The sequence below is a fragment of the Thermobia domestica genome, chromosome 6 (assembly GCF_964235325.1).
Source record: "Thermobia domestica chromosome 6, izTheDome1.hap1.1, whole genome shotgun sequence".
Lineage (NCBI taxonomy): Eukaryota > Metazoa > Arthropoda > Insecta > Zygentoma > Lepismatidae > Thermobia > Thermobia domestica.
This window is the reverse complement of record NC_137459.1, coordinates 95,844,118-95,866,239: the sequence shown is the minus strand read 5'-3', so window position 1 is coordinate 95,866,239 and position 22,122 is coordinate 95,844,118. Positions and strand designations below refer to the sequence as shown.

The window sequence follows — 22,122 nt, the reverse complement described above, 5'->3', positions numbered from 1 at the left end:
TATACATCAATAGTTTCTTCAGTCCTTATGTTTTAAGTTTATATAACTTCGGAAGTAAGGCCCGTGAAGCCGTTTATTCTAAATATGACTGCATTTTTTTTTTTACCTGAATATTCAATAACAAGTAAAGAATTGTTAGTTTGCGCGTTATTAAATTTTCTGTAATTTTTCTGCCTTGTTTTGAAGTGAGAAAATTTGAGTTTTGCCTCACCAGACACACTAAAGTCACTCTAAATTAATATTTACATTAATAAATTTGTTTTCTAACAGTGTAATTCATAGTTAATCAGGCACCTGTTAATGTACGAACTGGCTGGCGCCTGGCAGGCATTCGAAGTAAAATCTCAATTCCACCGTCATAAACTTGCCTTGTATGAAACTTGCCTTTGTCTTACTTGGCAAGCACAAGAAAGAAAGAAAGAAAAAAGTGTTAACCTGTCGGTATGTCACATTCAAGTAGAGAAACTGATTACATTAGGTGAGCAATGACTTCGCAAGATATTACTGTGCTATGATTATGTGTGAAAATTGCTATCTCGGCGGGATCGAATCTTGGATCACGCACAGAAAGCATGATTCAGGCCTGTTATCTACACCAGAACTCGAAGAAATGTTTGTATTAGATGGGTAATGAATGAGAGAAATGTGTACGAATCTGAATTTGTGTGTACGTAGAGAATAAAATAAGAATAATAACGTGGCTGATTGTTTGTCAATCTTGAACACAATACACATACCTGTACATGTTCTGTTCTGGAAATTCTCGGTGGTAAGTAGTAGTAATGAATAATAGTTTAATGGTACATAAAACTATGTACAACGGCTTCACTGAAAGTTTCGAGAAAATGATAGAACGCAAGAACATCAAAGTACAGTATTTTTTTTTTTTTTATTGTTTTTTATTTTATATTTTAGAGTACTCCCCCTGTGTAGCAATATATTCTTTCATGCGATGAAACTACATTTTGAAACAGTATGCCACTTCTAAGTTGATACCTGTGAAACATACAGTTTGTATGTCTTGATGGCTTCTTCTGGAGTGCAAAAGCACTTCCCACGCAACATGTTCTTAATTGTTGGGAACAAAAAGAAATCACTGGAGACTAAATTAGGGGAATGAGCCGGATGTTTCATGACTTCAACGTTTTCCTGGTCCAGAAAATCACTTGTGGCAGCTGCTATTTGCGAGCTGGTATTATCGTGATGCAGAATGATTTGAGGGTTGGGTTTGGACTGTCTGCCCACATTTAGTACTTCTGGTACACACATGGTTGTGTACCATTCTGCATTGACTGTTCTACGATTCTCCAGTGGGACAGTTGCAATGTGACGTAATTTACCAAAAAATCATGCCATCATTTGTTTGGAGACCGCGTGCACGAACAACTTTGGTTGGTTTAGGTTCATCGCGGTATACCCACACAGCAGATTATCGCTTTGTTTCCGGTTCGTATACATAAATCCACGTTTCATCACCTGTTACGATGTCAAACACCAAGATCCAGACTTGAACCGTTTTGTCATAGTTTTGCATCGCTTCACACGGTCGTCTTTTTGTGCTTGAGTTAAATTGTGTGAGATCCAATGAGCGCAAAGTTCTGTCACACCTAAATGATCATGCAATATTACTGTATTTTGCTCATGCTAATTAATGCCCCCTGAATTTCCCGATAAGTCACATGTTCATCAGTGTTAATTAATTGAACAGCATTAATGGTTTTTGGGCACAATGGCTGTCGATGGACGACCTGCACGATTCTCATCACTCATGCTGACCCGACCACATCTGAATTCCTGAAACCACCTGTAAATTTTCGTCTTGGGTGAGATTTCACCAGGAAAGGTAGTAGTGATCCGACGAACACACTTTTGCTGGGTTAACCCTTGGCAAAAATCGTAATAAATCATGGCACGAAAGTGCTCTCTTGTCAGGTCCATTTTTGATCACTACCACCTCACTTCAAACTGGTGCCTTGCAACTACAAAGATTCCGAGTTCATATCGTTTTGGATTTAAAGTGAACAAAGATGACAGTTTATAACTAGAAGAAAATTTAGCGGATCACATTGTTCTCAGTTTGTTAGTCCCGAAACTTTCAGTGCAACCGTCGTAAAAGTGACTAAATTATTATTTTAGACAAAACGTCGTATAATATAAGAAAACCAAATGTTAACAGATTTAGTGATGCTGATTTTTACCAGCTTGTTTAGATATAAGTGGCTGAAATGCATGGTGTCAGTTCAATCCATCCCTTACTGTGACTGCACTGGAACGATGGAACAGTAAGTAATGCTACTTAATGTCAGGTAGTCGTGAGGCTAGAAGTCTAGATTCAGTATCATTAAATCCTATAGTGATCTGTGCAACATGATGAGCTAAAGTGACTTAATTTGTAATTGTGTTTTCACGACCTCAAATTGAGGCCTAATGCAGCAGTAACTTAACCGTAATGTGCAGAGGGCATAGTGCGTATACTTGAGAATTGAGTCAATCGCTTGTTTGAAAAGTTTCTTGTCTGCGACAAGTCTTTCCAAGATGAGGGAAGCAGAGAGCGGGTTAACAGCGTTTGAAATTGTGTAGAGGCAAATCCACATGCCATCGTCAGGGAACTTGCGTGACAGTGTAACCTCTGGATTTTAATATTTTTTGTTCGTTTATAACAAATAGCGAAAGTTAAGATGGACAGCTTTCTCCCACACGAAATGATTTGATCATCAGAGACGGTAGCGAATAGACGTCTGTAATAACCGTTCGGTTCTTCTCGAAAATTAATCTCTATTGAAGTGTATTGTTGCGGGAAACTGACTTCGACGGTAATCGCATGGAAAATAGCCTCTGGTAGACATGAAACATTCAAAAAATTTCGAAAAGAAAAGCTGACACACAGGCTTTTTGTTTTTAGTGTGATGCACAAAGCTGAGTGTCATCCGTATTTTTTCCTCTTTGTGAAATCGTTATAGCTGTCACGTACTGTATAAAAATGGACAAAATACACCAGCGGTTGTATGAAAAGCAGCCGGTTTTGTTCAGTAGGAAGTGTTCGTGTAATCTTGCAAGATACATATGGCAAAAATTACGAAACAGAAACTGAGTAACTTGAAGTACAAATTATTCTGATGCTTGGAATATTCTCCTGACTTAACAAGAAGAGACTGCCATATATTTATGCGTCTAAGTCACGTCTTGAAAGATAGGTTGTTTAAAAACAGGAATGGTGCTGAAAGCAGATTCCGGAGCTTTGTTTTAAAGCAACCATATTGATTACGGTACCATGTTGAGTCCTAATCATTTTCAGATGGGTATTACTGCAGACAGGCTTTTTTGAACGAAGCAGTATGTTTTCTCGATTGCAACATTTAGTTATGTACAGTACGAAAACGGACACTTATTTTCAAACGAATTGGAAATAAATGCGAAAAGACTCGCTCAATGCAGCTATTTATCGACAATGCAGGTGATAACTCCTTGTCATTTAATAACATAAAAGGGTAGTCTTTATTTTCACGATCTTTCTAAAATTGAAGGAAAGTATGACTCGCTGAGGCCAGTCATATCTGACAGAAGCGGAAATGATAGATCTTACCATTCGTTGCATGCTTTAACCATTACTGGCAATCATCGTACTGGATTTACGTACCAAAGGAATTGAATATTTCTGCGACACTGAATAATATAATATCCCAGTTTTAAAGCAATTTTGCCGACTGACAGAGGACATTACCAGGGACGTTACCGCTTAATGTTGTGATGAGCATTTCGAAAAATAAAATATTCAACTCAGGTATGCTAGATACGAGGAACACACTGGAAATAATTTTATTTTTCACAAGGAAAGGGAAGGAAAGAAACATGTCATAAAATAGAATCTCGGCTAGTTTTCCACATAGTCGCCACCGACCTTGGTGCATTTTCCTTACCTGAAACAACTTCAAAAAACCGTCCCTAGTAAAAGTCGGTGTTCAGCGATTTGAAGTTTTTCACAGCCTGTTGTATTTCTTCGTTGCTTCCTAAGTAGTCCCGATAATGACTTTAATACAGAGAAAGGACAAGATCGAGGTTGTAGTCGAGACAATTCAATCTCTCCCATTTCAGACTACAAATGTGTTCCGCAGTGTCCCTTGAGCTCGTCCGTAGCTAAGCAGTTAGCATACGTGCCTTTGGCGTGGGAGACCCGGGTTCAATTCTCGGCGGCAGCTCATGTGGTTCGGATTCCACGTTAATCAGTAGGTCCACGTCCCATATAGCCTCGCTGCTGAAAGGGACGTTAAACTCAAAACCAACTCAACGCAATGTCCCTTGCTATGTGGGACCTTGCATTGTTGTCCAAGAACAAAACTTCTCGACTCAAGAGCTCTGGTCCTTCCGTCGAATAGCGACTTCAGTTTGCTTAGTGTGTAGCAATATCATGCCACATTGTCGGTCTCTGCAGCGAGGACATCAAGCAATGCGACACCCTTCGCGTCCCAGAACACTGTCAGCATAATCTTTCCTGCAGAAGTGGTATCTTTCCATGTTATTAACATAGCCGTGGTCTCTGGAGTAAAGTTTACACCTTAGTCTCATCGGCTGTTATTATCCTGATCAGGAAGTAATTACCAGATATTCGAAGCTTATTGCCATTCGTACAGTGTTGTGATCAGGAGTGAGGTTTCTTAGTAACATGATCGCCATGCAGGCATCTAATACATCCATAGAGGATTTGAAAGAGCATTTGATAGTTGGCGACGAAGCAATGTGAGTTTAATTATTTTGGGAATAAACGTAACTATATAGAAGAAAGATGGATGGAACAATGTTTAGTGTTTGAATTACAAACTGTGTAAGTCTTTTTATTTATTTATTTATTTATTTATTTATTAGGTAAAGTTAAAACTGGCATTAGAAATTAAGGGCTATGATGGTGCAGTGTATGTACTTCGTTTGGTTGCATGGTTGTAAAGTTAGTCAATCAAACCTTACAAAAAAAGTTAGTCACCCCCACCTTCTAAAGCTAACATTGGTCCGTTTCTATCGTTATACATTGAGTTTCACTTGCAAAACGTGACTTCCAACGTGTCTACGAGGAATGGTCTTACACCCGCAGCGTGTTCCTTTAAAGCACGTGGTCCCAGGCTTGATTTCCGGTGGGAGAGCATATAAAAGTTAATTTCAGTCATTCATCACGTGTCTCCTTTAGCCTAAAGGGCGTAACCGTTGGACGTTAAAAAAAAAAAAAAAAAAAAAAAGTATGCATCGTAAGCCGAGGGACCGCCAACGAGTCACATCTGTATATTCAGTGATGTAAGTAAGGCGTCGTGTGCACCAAAAGCTTAATTAATGAAGCATTTCACTCCCAATATGTAGAGGGTGTGGTTTAAAACAGGAGGTGGTTTTGTGATTGTGTTCGGTACAATACCTGGGCCATTAACACAGGTGAATACGAAAATAAACCACCATGTTCATTTGGTGTTCTCGGTGACCAGGTGTTGCTAGTTCTCCAATATCTTCATGTTGAGTGAGAGATGGACATTCCTATCTTCCAAGATTACGTGGGGTTTGAATCGTATGTGCATGGTTTGAGTCTTGTTGCTCCTGGCCTAGCTCTTAAATCCCCAAAGGGTCTTTCCTAGTAAGATAGTGAAATCGGCCCTTGATCCAAATTGGGTCGCTATTCACCCAAAAGGTTACCCTTGACCTAAAACTACTTTAAAAACAATTTTGACCCCCTACTCCCCCCTCCTTACCAAATTATCGTATCATACATGCTCAAAATTGAATATTTTTTAAATTTTGGTGGGGGTAGTACAAAAATTTCGAAAGTTTCACAGATTGTAGATACTATCTAGATGCAAATGTGCAATTTTTTTCAAAACTATCGATGCGTATTTTCTTTACTTTTTTGCGTGTTGAAAATTTCAAAAAATTGTAGAAACAAATTTTGGGGAGGACACGTTCCTGATTTTTCGGTTAAAAAATTTGTTATACCCTTAGGTACAACATATATTTTTTTTTTTCGGGGCCTGAAAGTGATGGCAACATTGTCAAAAAAAAAAAAAAATAAATAAAATAAAATAAATAAATAAATAAAACTGAAAACAAACGTGTTTTTCGCACAGTTTTTCCACCATTTTAGGGCTCTTAAGGTGAGGGCCTCTTCGAAAAATTCTTTGCCAAAGTTCACAATTTTCCTTTCTCTTGCGTTCCTTCTGCTAATGTCGTTCTTTGGATGCTTCGATTATGTCCATTTCGGAATAGAAACACCAAACATATCTCCGTTACAGTGCTTCAACCGACTGTTGCAAAGTTACACATACCTCGCGTCGGCTCCACGTATCTATCAGTGCTTGCTTCACTGGTCACACACACAGTGACGCTCTATCGGTAGCGCGCTCTACCGTGAGCTGTGTAACTTTGTTGTGCAAGAGTCGGTTGAAGTGGAAGCACTGTTACGGAGATATATTTAGTGTTTCTGTTTCTAAATGGACACAATCGCAGCAGCCGAAAAACGACAGAAGCGAAAGGGACGCAAGAGAAAGGAAAATTGTGAACTTTGGCAAAGGATTATTTGAAGAGGGCCCTCACCTTGAGGCCCCTAAAATGGTGGAAAAACTGTACGAAAAACAAGTTTGTTTTGAGTTTTATTTCTTTTTGGACAATGTTGCCATCACTTTCAAGCCCCGAAAAAAAAATATATTGTACATAAGGGTATAACAAATTTTTTAACCAAAAAATCAGTGACGTGTCCCCCCCCAAATTTTTTTCTACAACTTTTCGAAATTTTCAACACGCAAAGAATAAAGAAAATACGCATCGAAAAAAAAATTGCACATTTACATCTAGATAATATCTACAATCTCTGAAACTTTCAAAATTTTTCGACCACCCCCACCAAAGTTAAAAAATATTCAATTTTGAGCATGTATGATACGATAATTTGGTAAGGGGAGGGGGTAGGGGGTCAAAATTATTTTTAAAGTAGTTTTAGGTCAAGGGTAACCTTTTGGGTGAATATCGACCCAATTTGGATCAAGGGCCGGTTTCACTATCTTACTAGAAAAGACCCTTTGAATCGAATTGAAGAATTGAGACTTTGGAGTGGGTGAAACGTAGAAATATTATTTCCCTTACTTTGCTGGAACTAGAGGATCCACTGATGAGCGGCAACTCCAGTCGATGTGGGAAGCTTGCAACACCTCGTGGAGTCACTCCCAAACAGAAGCTAGACATTTATCTATACCAGATTGTGTTACCTGGTATTAGTAAGTTGAAATAGCTTAGGGGTGACTGATTTTTGTTCGGTATGATTATAAACTTTTTAATCATACTAATTGTTACTACCTTTAAAGCATCATTCAAGAGCACAAAATTCGATTCAGATTAAATTACTAAGATTTATTTTCGCTATCCTGTTCTGCTGATACCTCATTTCTTGCTAACACATCAGGTAATGTCACTATAGGCCTATGACACGCACTATTGTTGTTAGTCTGAAAATGTGACTTATCGTCTTACGACGAGTTCTTTAACGCACTTATTTGAATTATATTTAGCGTAGCCATTACCATGGCAAGTGACAGGACTGTATGACCTGAAATTATTAACAACTGAACGTCGAATTGCGAGGAAATTTGTTTACTTAGCATTGCTATACAGTAACCAAGAAAAAGTTATTCCTCTTCCATTTTATATATACAGTTTGTACAGAGGGGTCCGACAAATGTACTTACGTTTGCATTAAATAATTTCTAAACAAAAAGACACTCACGAATCTAATGAGTGGTGTAGTGTAAGGTATTAAATTCGTCATGCTAAGTGAAGCTGGCAATTTGTGCCGCGCATGCACGGGTGGTTGGTGGTGGAACGAGCCATTCATATTAGCCAATGCAGCAGAAAACAAGTCGAGTAGTAACAATGGTTGAGGTTCTCTTATCGTATGTTGAACTCAAGGTTGTAATGAAATAATATTGGAAGTACGAGAACATTCGCGAGGTTCAACGGCATTGGTCGAGAGTTTGGAATACCCACTAACACGTCCAGTAATTACCCGCATTCGCAGTTGATTCGAAGCCGACGAAACAGTTAAAGATGTGCACAAAGAAAGATCCGGCCGACCACAAACAGCTACAAATCCGGCGTCTAGTCTTGCAATGTTGCAACATTTCATCCAGTCACTGCAAAAATCAGTGAACCAGGGAGCGTGCGAAAGTGGGGTGAGCCGGCCAAATGTAAGACGCATTCTGAAAAGGGCGAAGTGGGAAGTGTACATTCCAAGACTGCTGCACGCGACGAATGAGAACAACTCAGAGCGAAGGTTGGAGTACTGTGAATGTTTTTAACATACGGTTGGCGAGAATGCAGAATTTACAGGGAAGTTTGTGTGGACAGGCGATTAACGGTACTGTGAAACGTTACACTTGTATCTACTTGGCTCCTGAAAATCCTCACGCTCATATGGACAGGGCAGTGAATCTACCGGAGGTTAAGGTGTACCAGTGTGTGGTGTGATTTATCTCCTCTTCTTGGAGGAGAGGCGTATCTTAACATGCTTCAGATAAGGACTTTGTCTGCCATCCGAAACCTGTATTGTGATTAGCTTTACATGCTACAAGACTGAACCATCTAGATGTCAGGTGCCTCGATAAAACTCTTCCCGGACTGTGGGTTTGTCGAAGAGGTCCTGTTGAGTATCCACCTCGATCTCCTGATTTGATATCTCTGGACTTACTGAAGTGGTTGCCGGACATACTTCATTATAAAAATAGGAGGGATATTTATTATTTTCTACCAGAGGAGACCTGTGTGAACTGACAAATCGGGGAAAGAAAAATTGTTCATCCCAAACATCGATAGACATTGTCGTTCATTGTGGAGTAGTGAGCGTGAAGCTTATTTGAATGCAATTGAAGCGCACACAAAGTATGAAGTACATTATGTAATTTGATTTCTCCGGGCGGAAGGGTATAATACAGCCGCAATTCATCTTCGAATGATTAAGGATATAACAATACTTGGATTTTATCACTTTTTATTATATCTTAATTTGTATTTGTGGGCAGAAGTACTTTTAAATTATGCACAAACTGCTCTAGAAAGGAAGATGATGATTATGAAAAAAATACGTAATTTCTTATCTAGTTGTCATAGCAACGAAGAATAAATATATATAGTAAAGGATCCATCTTTTGTACACTGTATGTACAATTTTTAAAGAGTGTAAAAGTTTAATATGTCACATACTGTAATAAAAGGTAATATCATGATGTGTGTAAATGGATTTTGTTAAATCAGTAGCCTTAGTTATATATATAAATATATGAACTGGTGATTTTGTCGTTATATAATTTGGTGGTCCTCTCCGCAGGATTGTTAGTTATAAGGATTATGGCGGGAATTTTGTAAGTGCTTACTGTGTGTACAAGTTAGTTTACAGAAAGATTTATCGACTTATACAACGAGCATGTCTAACAGTGGATATCTGTGTCGGAAGACGATTTTGATGAATGCGTGAGTCATGTGATTCGTGTAAAGGGTAGAATATAGTTTCTGAACTGTCTAATATTGGAATTTCAGGGAACTAAACAGCCACCTGGAGAAATCAAATTACACCGTGCAATTCACATTTAGCGGGCGCTTCAATTGCACTCTGTTTTCATGCTGGCTACAGTCCATCGGTGTAGGATATGGGTGATGTCGAATGAACAAGTTTGAATTATCTTGTTTCATCATCTCACGCGTGATTTTCCTTTGTTGTAGTAACAGAGGTTGAAAAAAAGAATCCCCCCTATTAGGATTCTTAAGTACCATCGGGTCTCCTCTTAGTGGCAATGAACGCGCTGCCTACACATTTGGTTTCAAGATGAAAACAAAGCATGTTACTGAATATTCTCTTTTGTAGTATGGTAGTTGTGACATTTACAGTTCGGAAAGGTCAGTGAGATTAGGCCAAATATATATAATATAAAACTTCCCACTGTTGCGTCTCGTGATTATCCCTTGTAGGCTAAAGACGGGTGATTAATAAAATTGGACGAATATTTAAAAAAATGTGGAATGAAAATGAGAGGAAATCATTTTCTCAGAATATTTTCCATCTCTCAATATTTTCTATCTCAAATTCACATGATCGGGGATCGAACCAGAGTGCTCTATCATTGAGCTACCTTAGGTGTTCGAATTTCACACGAATAGTAGGGCACACCTGCCCTTGAATTGTACATTATTAGGATAATTATATAAATAAATATCGTGTAATGAATAATATGGCGGTAATCTCTATGTATAAAAGTAGTAGTACTGACTGATTGACTGATCAACGCCCAGCAGTCACAGCATAAGATTTGTGATGATGGTCCCACTAAGGAAGGATTTTTGCAAATTCAACGGAAATGGGAGGAAAGAGCGGTGGCAATTATCTTAATTTCCAGATCTTGGAATCTGAATGTTAGGGACATGAAATTCGGTATTTGGATTTCTCATTTAAAATAATTAGGCATGTATTTCACAGTTTTCTCATATTTGACCTAGAAGAAAAGAAAAGAGTCAGGTAGAAAAATAAAATTGGGATGTTACAATTGTTAAAATAATAGCTTTATCTCGAAATCCCTTAGTGTTAGAGATATGAAAATTGCTGTTTAGGTTTTTAATTCAAAATATTTAAAGACTTGATTCAGCGTTTTTTGATGTTTTCCTTAGAGCGGGAAGAAAAAGGGAGTTGTAATATGTTAAAGTAACTGCCATATATCGGGATTCCTTAAGAATAGAAACATGTTAAAGACGTGTTTAAGTGTTTTGTGAAGTTTCCCGTAGAAGGGAAGAAGAAAAGGGTGGGGATTGCAATTGTTATAATAAGATGGCCATATCTCGAAACCCTTTTAGAGTAAAGATATGTCAAGTATAATATTTGTGATGTAAGGTGCCCTTAAGGAAGGATTTTTCAAAATTCGACTGCAAGGGGTGATTGGGGGTGACAGTTATTATAGTAAAATGCCCATATCTCTGAAAGGTAATGATATGAAATTTGGTAAGTTTCTATGGACTTAAAGCTTTTATTGACATTTAACCTTTTATAGACAGGCGTGGCGTATAAACACAGCCAATTTTACTGGACGGGTGTGGTATATAAACCCATCTGGACAGAGAAAAGCGTTGTTTATAAGCGTCAGCTACGGTTAATTTCTCAAATAAATCAGTCAATATTCAATCGTAATATTGGGTGGTTTTAAGGAATTAATTTTTTGCATTCCCAAAGGGATAAAATAATTACACGTGTTTCACCGTTTTTTATTCTCTCCTCAAGGGAAGCAAAGAAAGCGGAAAGGTTAAGGTAGGGGTTACAGTTGTTATAATAGAATCTCATTTTCTCGAAATCCTTGGAGATATTAACTTAGTATTTAAATTTTCATTTGAAATCATTAAAGTCGTGTTTCAGTAATTTTTTAATTTCCCCTACAAAGTGAAAAAAGATAGAAGAAAGAGGGTGGGAGTTGTAATTGTTAATATAAGATGGTAAATATCTCGAAATCCCTTAAGATTAAAGGCATGAAATTTGATATTAGGCTTTTAATCTCCCTTATATAAAAGGTAGCCCTGGTCGTAATGACGGATTGATCAACGCCCAGGTCAACCCGCTTAAGCAAGAAACTTGGAATTTGGACGGAGTATAGAATTTATGATGCAAAGTGCCACTAAGATAGGGTTTTTGGAAATTCGACGGGGAAAGGGAAAAAAAGGGGAGTGGCAGTTATCTTAAAATGTTCATATCTCGGATGTTGAATGTTAGACATGAAATTGAGTATTTGGACATATTATTTAAAATAATTAGACACATGTTTCAAAGTTTTATTTGTTTGCCCTAGAAGAAAAGAAAAGAAAAAGGATGGGACAACAATTGTTATAATTGGATGGCCATATCTCGAAATTTAAGATTAGAAACATGGAATCTGGTATTTATATTTTTAATTTAAACAGTAAGAGACGTGTCTCGGTGTTCATATATATATATATATATATATATATATATATATATATATATATAGGAAAGAAAAAAGTGGGGGTTGCAACAAATAGCTCACTTTATCTTTTCTATTACTTTTTAACGTATAATGAAGAATGTGGTGATGAGGAAAATATTACGTACTTAAACCGCGCTAGAGATCGTCCGTGGCTAACCGGTTAGCACACGTGCCTTTGGTGTGGGAGACTCGGGTATGATTCCCGACAGGATCTCGTGTGGTTCGGATTCCACGTTAATCAGTAGGTCCGCTTCTCATATAGCCTCGCTGCTGAACGGGACGTTAACTGAACTCAGAACGTGGTAAAAGTGTAGAGTGTCATTTTGACATAGTATTCTTCTGCGTTTTCCTTACATGGAAAGGAGCGTCAGAGGTTGAAATAAGCACAACTTCAATATGTTGAGCTAGTAGTGCTAATCTCAACTAATTCGCTTTCTTCATTCAGATACAATCTATCTGATTCGACATATTCACTAATATTTTATGTGGCTCTCTTGTGGTTATATGGTTACTTATGCATCTTCGGTGCTGAAAATTCGGGCTCGATTTTTGATGGGAGCTCATGTGGTTCTGATTCCATATTAAGCTGTAGGTTTACGTCTCATATAATCTCGGTACTGAAAGGGAGGCTAACCAAGCTAATATGTTCTTCCAGTTTTGATTCAGATGACCTTTGAGGTTACTTTGTCAAGCCGTAAAGCTTTTAATAATCTTAAAAGTGTAAAATTGTGGTCTCACTAGTCGGTTAACTGAATGAATGAAGAAGAATGTGAGTAATAAAGCTTTGTATTGAGTTAACTGTTCGTTTTCAGGTAATATTAATTCTTAAGTGTCTTAATATGAATCAATATTTTTGACTTTAAGACTGAACAGAATCTGTCATTTAAAAATAATATACTATGACATTGTGTTATAAGATGTATGTTGCCTAGTGTCATGAGGAATTAACTACTTGAAAGAATAATCGGACTGTTTATCAAGAGAATGATAGATATTACATGGGAAGTCAGTGTGCTTACCGCACACGACACAGTTGATTGTGCGGCATCTGGCCAGTACACAGTCACAATTTATTTTCCCCCCATCGTAATATGTGATCCTTATCACAGTGGTAAAAATTTTAAGATGGGCAAATCTTTTAGTTGCGAAAACATAATTCGGGTGATAAGTTTTGGAATCACTCTAGGGATGTTTGCTGATCTGAAAAGATTACTGGCCAAGCACTAGATTTAAATTGTCAGGCGAGCTCCTTCGTGGTTAAGCGGTTAGCGTACGCGCCTTTGGCGTGGGAGACCCGGGTTCAATTCCCGAAGGAACTCATGTGGTTCGGATTCCACGTTAACCCTTAAGTACTCTCGCGGAGTGTATACAGATCCCCAAAAGGGTAAATGTTTTGCTGCTAGCCAGAAGTCCTGATGAAAAAATATAACAAAATATCTCAAAACGAGTACAAAAAAATCTAATTGCAGCCAATACTTTTAAAAACATGTCTTAGAGTTATGCTACATTAAAACAAAAAATATTTTTATTGTAAAAAAAATATTAATTTGCGGGTCTACTGTACACCCGCGCGAGTACTGCTGTCACAAAAGAGGGCACGACTACTTATGGATTAATCATTAGGTCCCGTCTCATATAGCATCGCTGCTGAAACGGACGTTCAACTCAATTGTCAGCCAAAACTACCATCATTTAGTGTGGTTCTAATAATAGCTAGAATTGGGAAATATGGAAAATTATCAGTTCATTAATATAGTTTCCGGTATATTTAATTAATTTTAAAGCAATATTTCTAAATTAACTACTTCTAAAAATAACCACACTTTATTTGGATCACGCAGTGCTACTTATAATGTGTTGCTATTACGTACATCCCTACGTTACTCCGCATGGTAACTCTTGAATGGATGAGATTTTTTTTTTTTTATTTTGCAATAAATTGTTTACTCTTAATTAGATATATGCTACTATCCAAAGAGAAATCCCGTCCATCTAAATGTTCTTAATGTAGACTTTGTACCAAGACTAACCGTATTGTCAACTCACTGAATGACCTAAATATACTTTATTTCAGCATCCTGTTATAATTGCAACAAGACGGGACATATTGCTCGTGAGTGTCCAGAGGCATCAAAAACTTGTTACGTTTGTGGAAAGAGCGGCCACATAAGTCGAGAATGTGACAAGGATGATCGTAAAGTAAGTACTACTGCTGGTAATCTTGTTTGTCCAGTATTTTGTGTTTTATCTTTTGTATTGATTTTATGGGGTCTCCATTAATTACAAATGTTTCTACATTAGAAACTACACTGAAATGTCATGGGGTCTGGAAGTAATTTTGTGCATTAACAGAGATCATAGCATAGTACTTTCAATGAATTTCTTATTGTTAAACGTTCATCGTGAACAAAGTATGTCATACTTGATGGAAAAATTTCTTGTAAACACTCACTATAAACTGATTTGCATTATATATATCTTGCAAACATCATACCAAACACAATCAAAACAACGAACCAAAGGAGAAATCATACCTTTACTGTTTGGTTACATGGACAAACATCTGTATCGCAAATTGTGAAAGCTATACTCTATAAATAATGTAATGACCTGGAACTACTACATAGGTCTCTCAACGGCGATCCATATTGAAAATAAGGTTACCAATACGACCCATAGACATCAAACACCAATTTTCGCGGGGACCTCTTTTAACTCACTTAATTTTCTGGCAAATTACGTTCTGTTATCAGTTTGTTTAATGCATTTCACTCATGTTCTATCAAATTTAGATCGGGAGACTCGGCTGACCATTCCAGCTGTTCGTATCTGCACTAACAAGGAAATCGTTGACGAGGGAAGCTTCATAGCTGTGAAGGGGGAGAATTAGCTCCCATGAAACTAATTTGGGACAAAATAGGACCTCGAAATCCTCTCATTATTCTGTGTTCTCATCGTTATATCCGAGCGGTGAGAGGATTTTGTATTGATCGATGAGGATGTTTTCCTACAAGCAAATTATGACCGTAGTTATCCCTTTCCCTGACGTTTGAGGGATGGTATGTTTTATTTGGATTCCGGATGTCTTATTCGGGACTCGGTCTGTAAGTTGAACCTTATTTTCCTGTAAACGGAGCATGCGACTACCAGTGAGTTGAGAGTAGACAGACAGTAGTTGTTCTTGCAAACAGGGGTATTTTGTAAAGCTTCCGACATTCCATACTTCGACACAGCCCGCCCTCTAGCCGCAGCAAATTCTTAAGTCACTTGATGTGTGTATTAAATGGAGAGGCTCCAGACTAATGATAGCTGTTTTATGGATTTGTGATCTTTGCACGACCTTGACCACGTCTTTGTCATTTGGCATGTTCGTTATAATTCTTTTTATAAACGTGACAAATTTTTAAAGGATATTCATGACTAAATATTTTGTTTTTCGTGCCTTTCGTAGACCAATCGCTCTGCGTCTCAGAAAAGTCAAATGTCGTCTTTGAGCCCTGATAACTTTATTTTAGCAACACTAGCACGGATCAATACAATCATCTTCCACAAATATTTTCTCATTCAAACTTGTGTGCTGCATGTTGTGCAGAGATGTAGTTTTGCAGCATTGTCATCATTGTGGCACCGCCCAATTTGCATTGATTTCGTGTGCTACCTTTTCTGTTTTATCCAGTTACACCTATGCAGCCAGAGCTACCTTGTAGCTATATAATTAATGTACTCACCTTCCGCACGGGAGACCAGAGTTCGACTCCCGGTGGGAGCTCATGTGGTTCGGTTTCTTGGTTGAGCTGTAGGTCGAAGTCTCTTGGTACTTACTTTCCGTACAACAGTTTCCTTTTCATGCTACACCCCTTAATCGGAGGAAAACATCGTAGAGGTACTTATTGTGATGGACAACACTAGTAAAAATAAATAAATAAAATAACATTTTTCTATTTGGAACAAAACTACATAAAACAAATGAGATGAAACGTTAATTTGAGGCATAAAAAGTAAATGAGACCAATGATTATCTTGTACTTACAATAGACTTTAAAACATCAGAGGACTGTTTGCTTCTGCAAGCATACTAGTTATGGCTTTCCGAAATTATTTCCTATATCCCTTCTTTCTAACCTTTTTATAGCATCAAACCTTGTGGACATGCAGTGAGCAAGAGAAAACATGTATTGTTGTCGATGCCACTTATGTCCAATTTCTGAAATTCGCTGATTTATTATTATTATTATTATTATTATTATTATTATTATTATTATTATTATTATTATTATTATTATTATTATTATTATTATTACTATTATTATTATTATTATTATTATTATTATTATTATTATTATTATTATTATTATTATTATTATTATTATTGAGACATTTTCCGTTCAGTGTTTTAAAGTTAAATGTAACATACATTCCCTGTAGAATAAACGTCTAGTGAGTTGGAAGGTTGCCAGTCTCTAAAAAAAACCATTTACATAAATAGAGCGATATCTACGATGTGTAAAGCATTGTTATTCTGATACGAAATAATTGAATACAGAATTAATGTAAAGCATCTCTACATAAGATTTCCGTGAACTGTTTTCTCGCAGAAACATTTTTTTAGTTCGTTATTTTTTTCCTCTTCTGCAATTTTACCGTAACGTTATTTCCTACAATTACAAACTACTTTTTGTTGGAAAAGATTACTCTGTTCGTAATTTTATTCGTCTTTCCACGCAACAATTACAAATTGTTGCGCTGCAGCTGTATAATTCTTTGTAAGTGTAGTTTTTTTTTTTTTTTTTTTTTTTTTTAATGAGGCGTTTCCTTCTCAATTTCACAAAGATTTGATTCTATATATGTAGAATCAATATGCTCTATTTAATACCGGCATTCACTTTTCTCTACAGCGTTGACATGAGATCAGATCACTTATTCAATTTTGTAATATTCCGATCAACTGTTGGAAATGCCTCCAAGTTCACCAATATTAATTCTGTAGAAAACTTATCATTACTTGAAACAAAAAAGTGAGGAAAGTGTTCCCATAACAAATCAGTTATGAAAGCCGTTCTTCATACTTGGTGGTATCATTGTATAGAATATCCAGAAGATTTGAGTAAGTTGAAAATGTTGGAGGAAGCTCTATGTATATAATTTTAACTTCAGAAAACCATGAACTGCTGCTTTCCTACTGTTGAAATACATAGAAGAATATTTTCCCTTAAAATCTTGCGTTATAATGAATATTGCACTCCAATATTTTGGAGGTATATACATACTTCAAGCTAATATTCAAATACAACTATGAATAAGTGTACAAGAGTATTTGTGGAGGTTAAAAAAAAATCAAAATAAGTTGATACTATGAGTTTTTATTGATTAAGTTTAATCTCTTTCCAGGACTGTGACTGAGACGAGACTCACTGCTGCTTAAGTGGGATTAGAATGAAAACGTGAATTTATGTGGGAGACTAGCACTGTCAATCGAATCCGGGCATTACATATATAATTAATTGGAAGTTATAGAATTTGTGACGAGTGATTTTTTTATTCTTTTCCAGATAGTGCAAATGGTTAATTAACAAAAGTTGTATTGTTTAATGCATTTCAGATTGTGACATGGGAGATATAATTCACTTCCATATTTCGCCTATACAGAGGTTGGACAAAGAATCTAGAACGTTTGCAAAAGTGTTAAAATCATACATAGTATGGTGTGGGGCCTCCTTTTGTGTCCAAAACAGCATGGATCCGATGTGCAATGCACGTATACAGCTCCTGAATCGTGCTGTGTGGAATTTTGTATCATTGTTCCTCCAAAACATGCTCCAGTTCCTTAAGGGATGCTGGTGGAGTGTAATGAGACCGAACACGCCTTTCTAACTCAGACCACAATGGCTCAATGGTGTTGAGATCTGGTGATCGTGGGACCCAGGGCAGGTGTGATTGTTCCTGGTCATGCTCCTCAAACCATAATTTCACCGTTTTTGCAGCGTGACAGGGTGCCAAATCATCTTGGTAGATGCCATCACAATCAGGGAACAATATTTGGGCCATGGGTAGAACCTGGTCCCCCAAAATGGCGTCATACACCTTAGCATTCATCATTCTACGCAGGGCTATGATGGGACCTGCAGAAAACTACGATATCACTGCCCATATTGTAACAGAACCACCCGCATGCTTTACAGTTGGGAGCAGACAGTCTGAATCATAGGGGCCTGCGACGGTGATCTCCATACGTAAACACGACCGGTTGTTGGAAACAAGGTGAAGGTAGATTCATCGGACCACATTGTGTTTCCACTGCTCATGAGTCCACGCCTTGTGGTTCTTGCACAACTGGATACGCCTCTTCGCATTTACTGCTGTGACCAGGGGTTTGGCGATAGCGGCCCTGCCATGAATTTTCATTTTATGAAGTTCCCGTCACACTGTTTTCGATGAAACCGGGTTCTGTAGGCCGGAATTGAGCTCAGACGTAATTTTCATTGCAGCGGTCTTCTTTTTAGCTGCTACAATCAGTTTTAATGCCCTCCGATCCCTATCTGACAGGATTGTCTTTCGACCAGTGTTGTGCTTTGCAGACGTCGTTTGCCCATGAATTGTGTATGCCCTCGTAACATTGGACACAGTGCCTTTCGATACCCACAATGTTTGCCACTGTTACCACTGAAGTTCCAACCAGACGGGCACCAACGATCATGCCTCTTAGGAAGTCTGTCAGGTCGCCCATTTTACCGCACCACTTTCACACCACGACACTCACAGGTGAACTTATTACTGCTGACGGAAGAGGAAAGTGCACATGACACACTGAAAACAAAAAACGATCGGTAACCGCAACACGCGTTGTACAGTGGAGGGCCAAACTTACATGTCCTGTATGAAGTGTTTTTAGATTTTTTGTCTATTTTTGTCTAACCCTATATATATATATAATTCAATTTGAATAATGATATTAAAAAAAGTTCAAAGAAGGAACATATTAAATTGCGAGAAGCATGGTAATTGCTCCGCCGTAGTGACCACCAAGTGTTCGTATTGAACTTCTATATGTGACAGTATTGGAATCAATGAAGAAGTGAGGGACCATCGTTGCTTAGTAATTACTTGTACATAGAATTCGTATTCATGAGTTTGAACATTTCCCGCACCATATCTGCTTCATTTGACAGACCGATTAGGAATAAGTAGGGGTTGCAGATACATGTAAGAGCACCCCATATGCATAATCTGATTCGTCATGGTGGCTCAGTGGTACAGTTTTTACCTCTGGTGCATGGGCTTCTTGGTTCGATCCCAGCTCGCACCAAATGGACTTTGTGGCAAACGCCGTGTGCGTAGGGGTTTTCTCGTTTCCTCTCCCTCTCTTCATTATGCCCTTTCACTCATTATAATCATTCCCGTCTCCCTTAACCTCGGCGCATGATTGTGCGACATTAACCTAAGAAAAAATAAACTCAGTCTTTGGTTTGAATTTTTGATACAATGTATGACGGAAAATATGATTACCTCTAAAAGACCCTATAGGAATTTCTAATTTACCGTATTTTACCCGGGATGGGATGGGATCACATTTTTTAGAGCTCTCACGTTTGGTGCATGAGGTCCTTGGTTCAATCCTAGCTCACGCCAAGTTGGTTTTGTGGTGGGCAAACACCGTGTACATGAGTTTCCTCGGATTTTTCCAGTTTCATTACACCATTTCACTCATTCTCATCACAGTCCCTTTTAGAGTACACGACATAGCCATGGGACGTAAAACTGAAAAAAAAAAAAATCTCCTATTGTGCAGTTAAGTGACTTCGAACGTGACCCTCTAGTAGGTTGGGTGTTCATTCCAGAGAATTGCCACTCGCTGGGTCAGTGACGTTAGTGTACCTGATAGGTGGAAAGAGTTCCTACAGCAGATATAAGACTGGGAAACTTCGAAGCATTCTTACTGACAGGACCGTAATTGCCAGTGGGACCAGAGCCTCTCGCACAAGACGAGACAAGTGTGTGTTTCTCTCGCACGGTTATCCGTAATATCTCCTTGTAGCCGGGAACGTCTTGAGAGATATCCGTAGATTCGAATGGAGGGAGATGGTATTCAGTGATAAGGGTACTTCGTCTTGGACACAGTGACAGCCTTGTACTTGGCCGTAGATGTAAAGGTGAGCGGGAAAATTCAGCGTGTTTGCACTCTCCATACAGGATCCACGCCTGCCATTCTGGTATGGACGCACTGAATACTCGTATGTTACCAATTCCGTTAGCTTCTGGTCCTTATTCACGAGTGTGTCTAGTGCATCGTACATTCGTGACTTCAGTTCCGTGCACTGACCTTACCTGCAAGACTCATCTTCCACTAAAATAACTGGCGTCTCCATACCAAGATCAGTTGAGTGTGCTCTATTTTGTATACTCCTAATCTGGTCTGCTAGTTCTTCTGACCGAAGCCTCATCTTTGGTGAAATGATAATGTGGGAGGAAACTGGAGAACAGTGATCGAGCATTGGATGGATATGGTGTAACGACTCCCGACCACCAGCTTGGCTTCGGCAATTACCATCGCCAACTACTGCGAGCGTGGGATACCATACGCCGGACACATTTTGCACATGTACAGATGCCTACCTGTCCGAACAACTGCTTGCGTGACCACTCGTGTTGGTTACACAGGCTTGTTAAGCGTATACAGTCTTGTTCGAAAGTACCTGGTGATATATATCCACGTATCTTTGAAAAGTTCTGTATTTCCATCTGTTTAAAGTAAATCAAGCAAATTTGAAGCTTCTTTAACCAATTGAGATATTCACTTCAAGCTATTTAAATTTTCTACACGCGGTTGCAGTGATATATATATATATATATATATATATATATATATATATATATATATATATATATATATATATATATATATATATATAATATCATATAATATAATATAATATAATATCATATAATATAATATCATATAATTAGCACCACTGTACGTGTTCGGGAGGTGCTTCGGGCGTCATATTGTTATCAGTACCACCTACCATCGCTTCCTTTTTGTGTACTTACTTCGGGACATATCCGTGAACTAGAACTGCGTGTTTTGAAATTAATTTCCATCAGTGCGTTCCTGCAAAATGCTTTTTAAAAATAAGCTATTTGCATAGTAACCGGTCATGTATTTTGTTTCTACAGTTTCTGTTGTCATTGCACTCTGACATCTTTGTTACAATATCTTCTTAGTATTTATTGTGCAGCTTATTTCGTGCGACTAAGAGCAGATTTTGCAAATCAAGTATGAGATTTTTGTTCATGTACTTTTGAGACATTCTCATAAATATAAATATAATAATGGGACATTCTCATAAAAGTTATTTTTTGTTATGTATAAGTCATTTACGTACACACAATTTACATAATTTTTACTCACAAGCTGCCTTTTCATTTCTTTGCAGTGCTACGCATGTGGAAAAATAGGACACATTTCAGTTGATTGCCCTAATGGTGACCAAGAAGAGAAGAAATGCTATTTGTGTAGCTCAGTGGGCCACATCTCCCGTGATTGTCCGAATGGAGGTACCCCTGAAGAGGAACCTGTGTGTTACAGGTAGGAAGCAGATCATTCCAAGAAGCAGTGGCGAAATGTGTTACATTGGGTAATACATGTAGAACAAGAGTTTTTTTTATGGTTTTTATGTTGTTCCCTCTTTTGTTTCTGGAAATTTTTATTCCATGGTTTAATGTTATATTCGATTTTGAATCATGTTTTCTTTTTCTACCTTCAGATATACTTTCTATTACGAAATTAGCCACATAATGAAACCATGATATAATTTGTAGTGAAGTATCAACTACACAAACAGAATCCCGTGTCTACGAACTTTGTCATTGAAATTTATTGTATGAGTTATTTGTATCACATTTTATATAAGTAATGAAGGCTTTAATTGATATTTTTAAAGACCATTACATGACATATAACCCGTAATTGGATTTAAATAACAGTAGTGAATTCATATATTTGAAGATATTTTTGCGCTCTTCTGATTCATCCACCGTGCTAAGGACATAAGGCTGAATGAAGGCAAAACTTGTCTAATTTTATATTTAAAGTAAAAAAACATTTAAATTGCGGTTTGTTTCCATTTTTCGTAAG

The 22,122-nt window shown here is 37.7% G+C and overlaps 1 protein-coding gene across 4 annotated transcripts in view; it reads left to right on the top strand.

Moving 5' to 3' along the window:
* LOC145688104 (uncharacterized) overlaps positions 1 to 22,122 on the top strand; it is a 114,317-nt gene that overhangs the window by 21,257 nt on the left and 70,938 nt on the right. For all 4 annotated transcript variants that reach the window (XM_081761848.1, XM_081761851.1, XM_081761850.1 and 1 more), the window contains exons 4-5: positions 14,065 to 14,189; positions 21,422 to 21,573. In XM_081761848.1, coding sequence (XP_081617974.1) covers positions 14,065 to 14,189; positions 21,422 to 21,573 — 277 coding nt within the window. The remainder of the gene's footprint in view (positions 1 to 14,064; positions 14,190 to 21,421; positions 21,574 to 22,122) is intronic.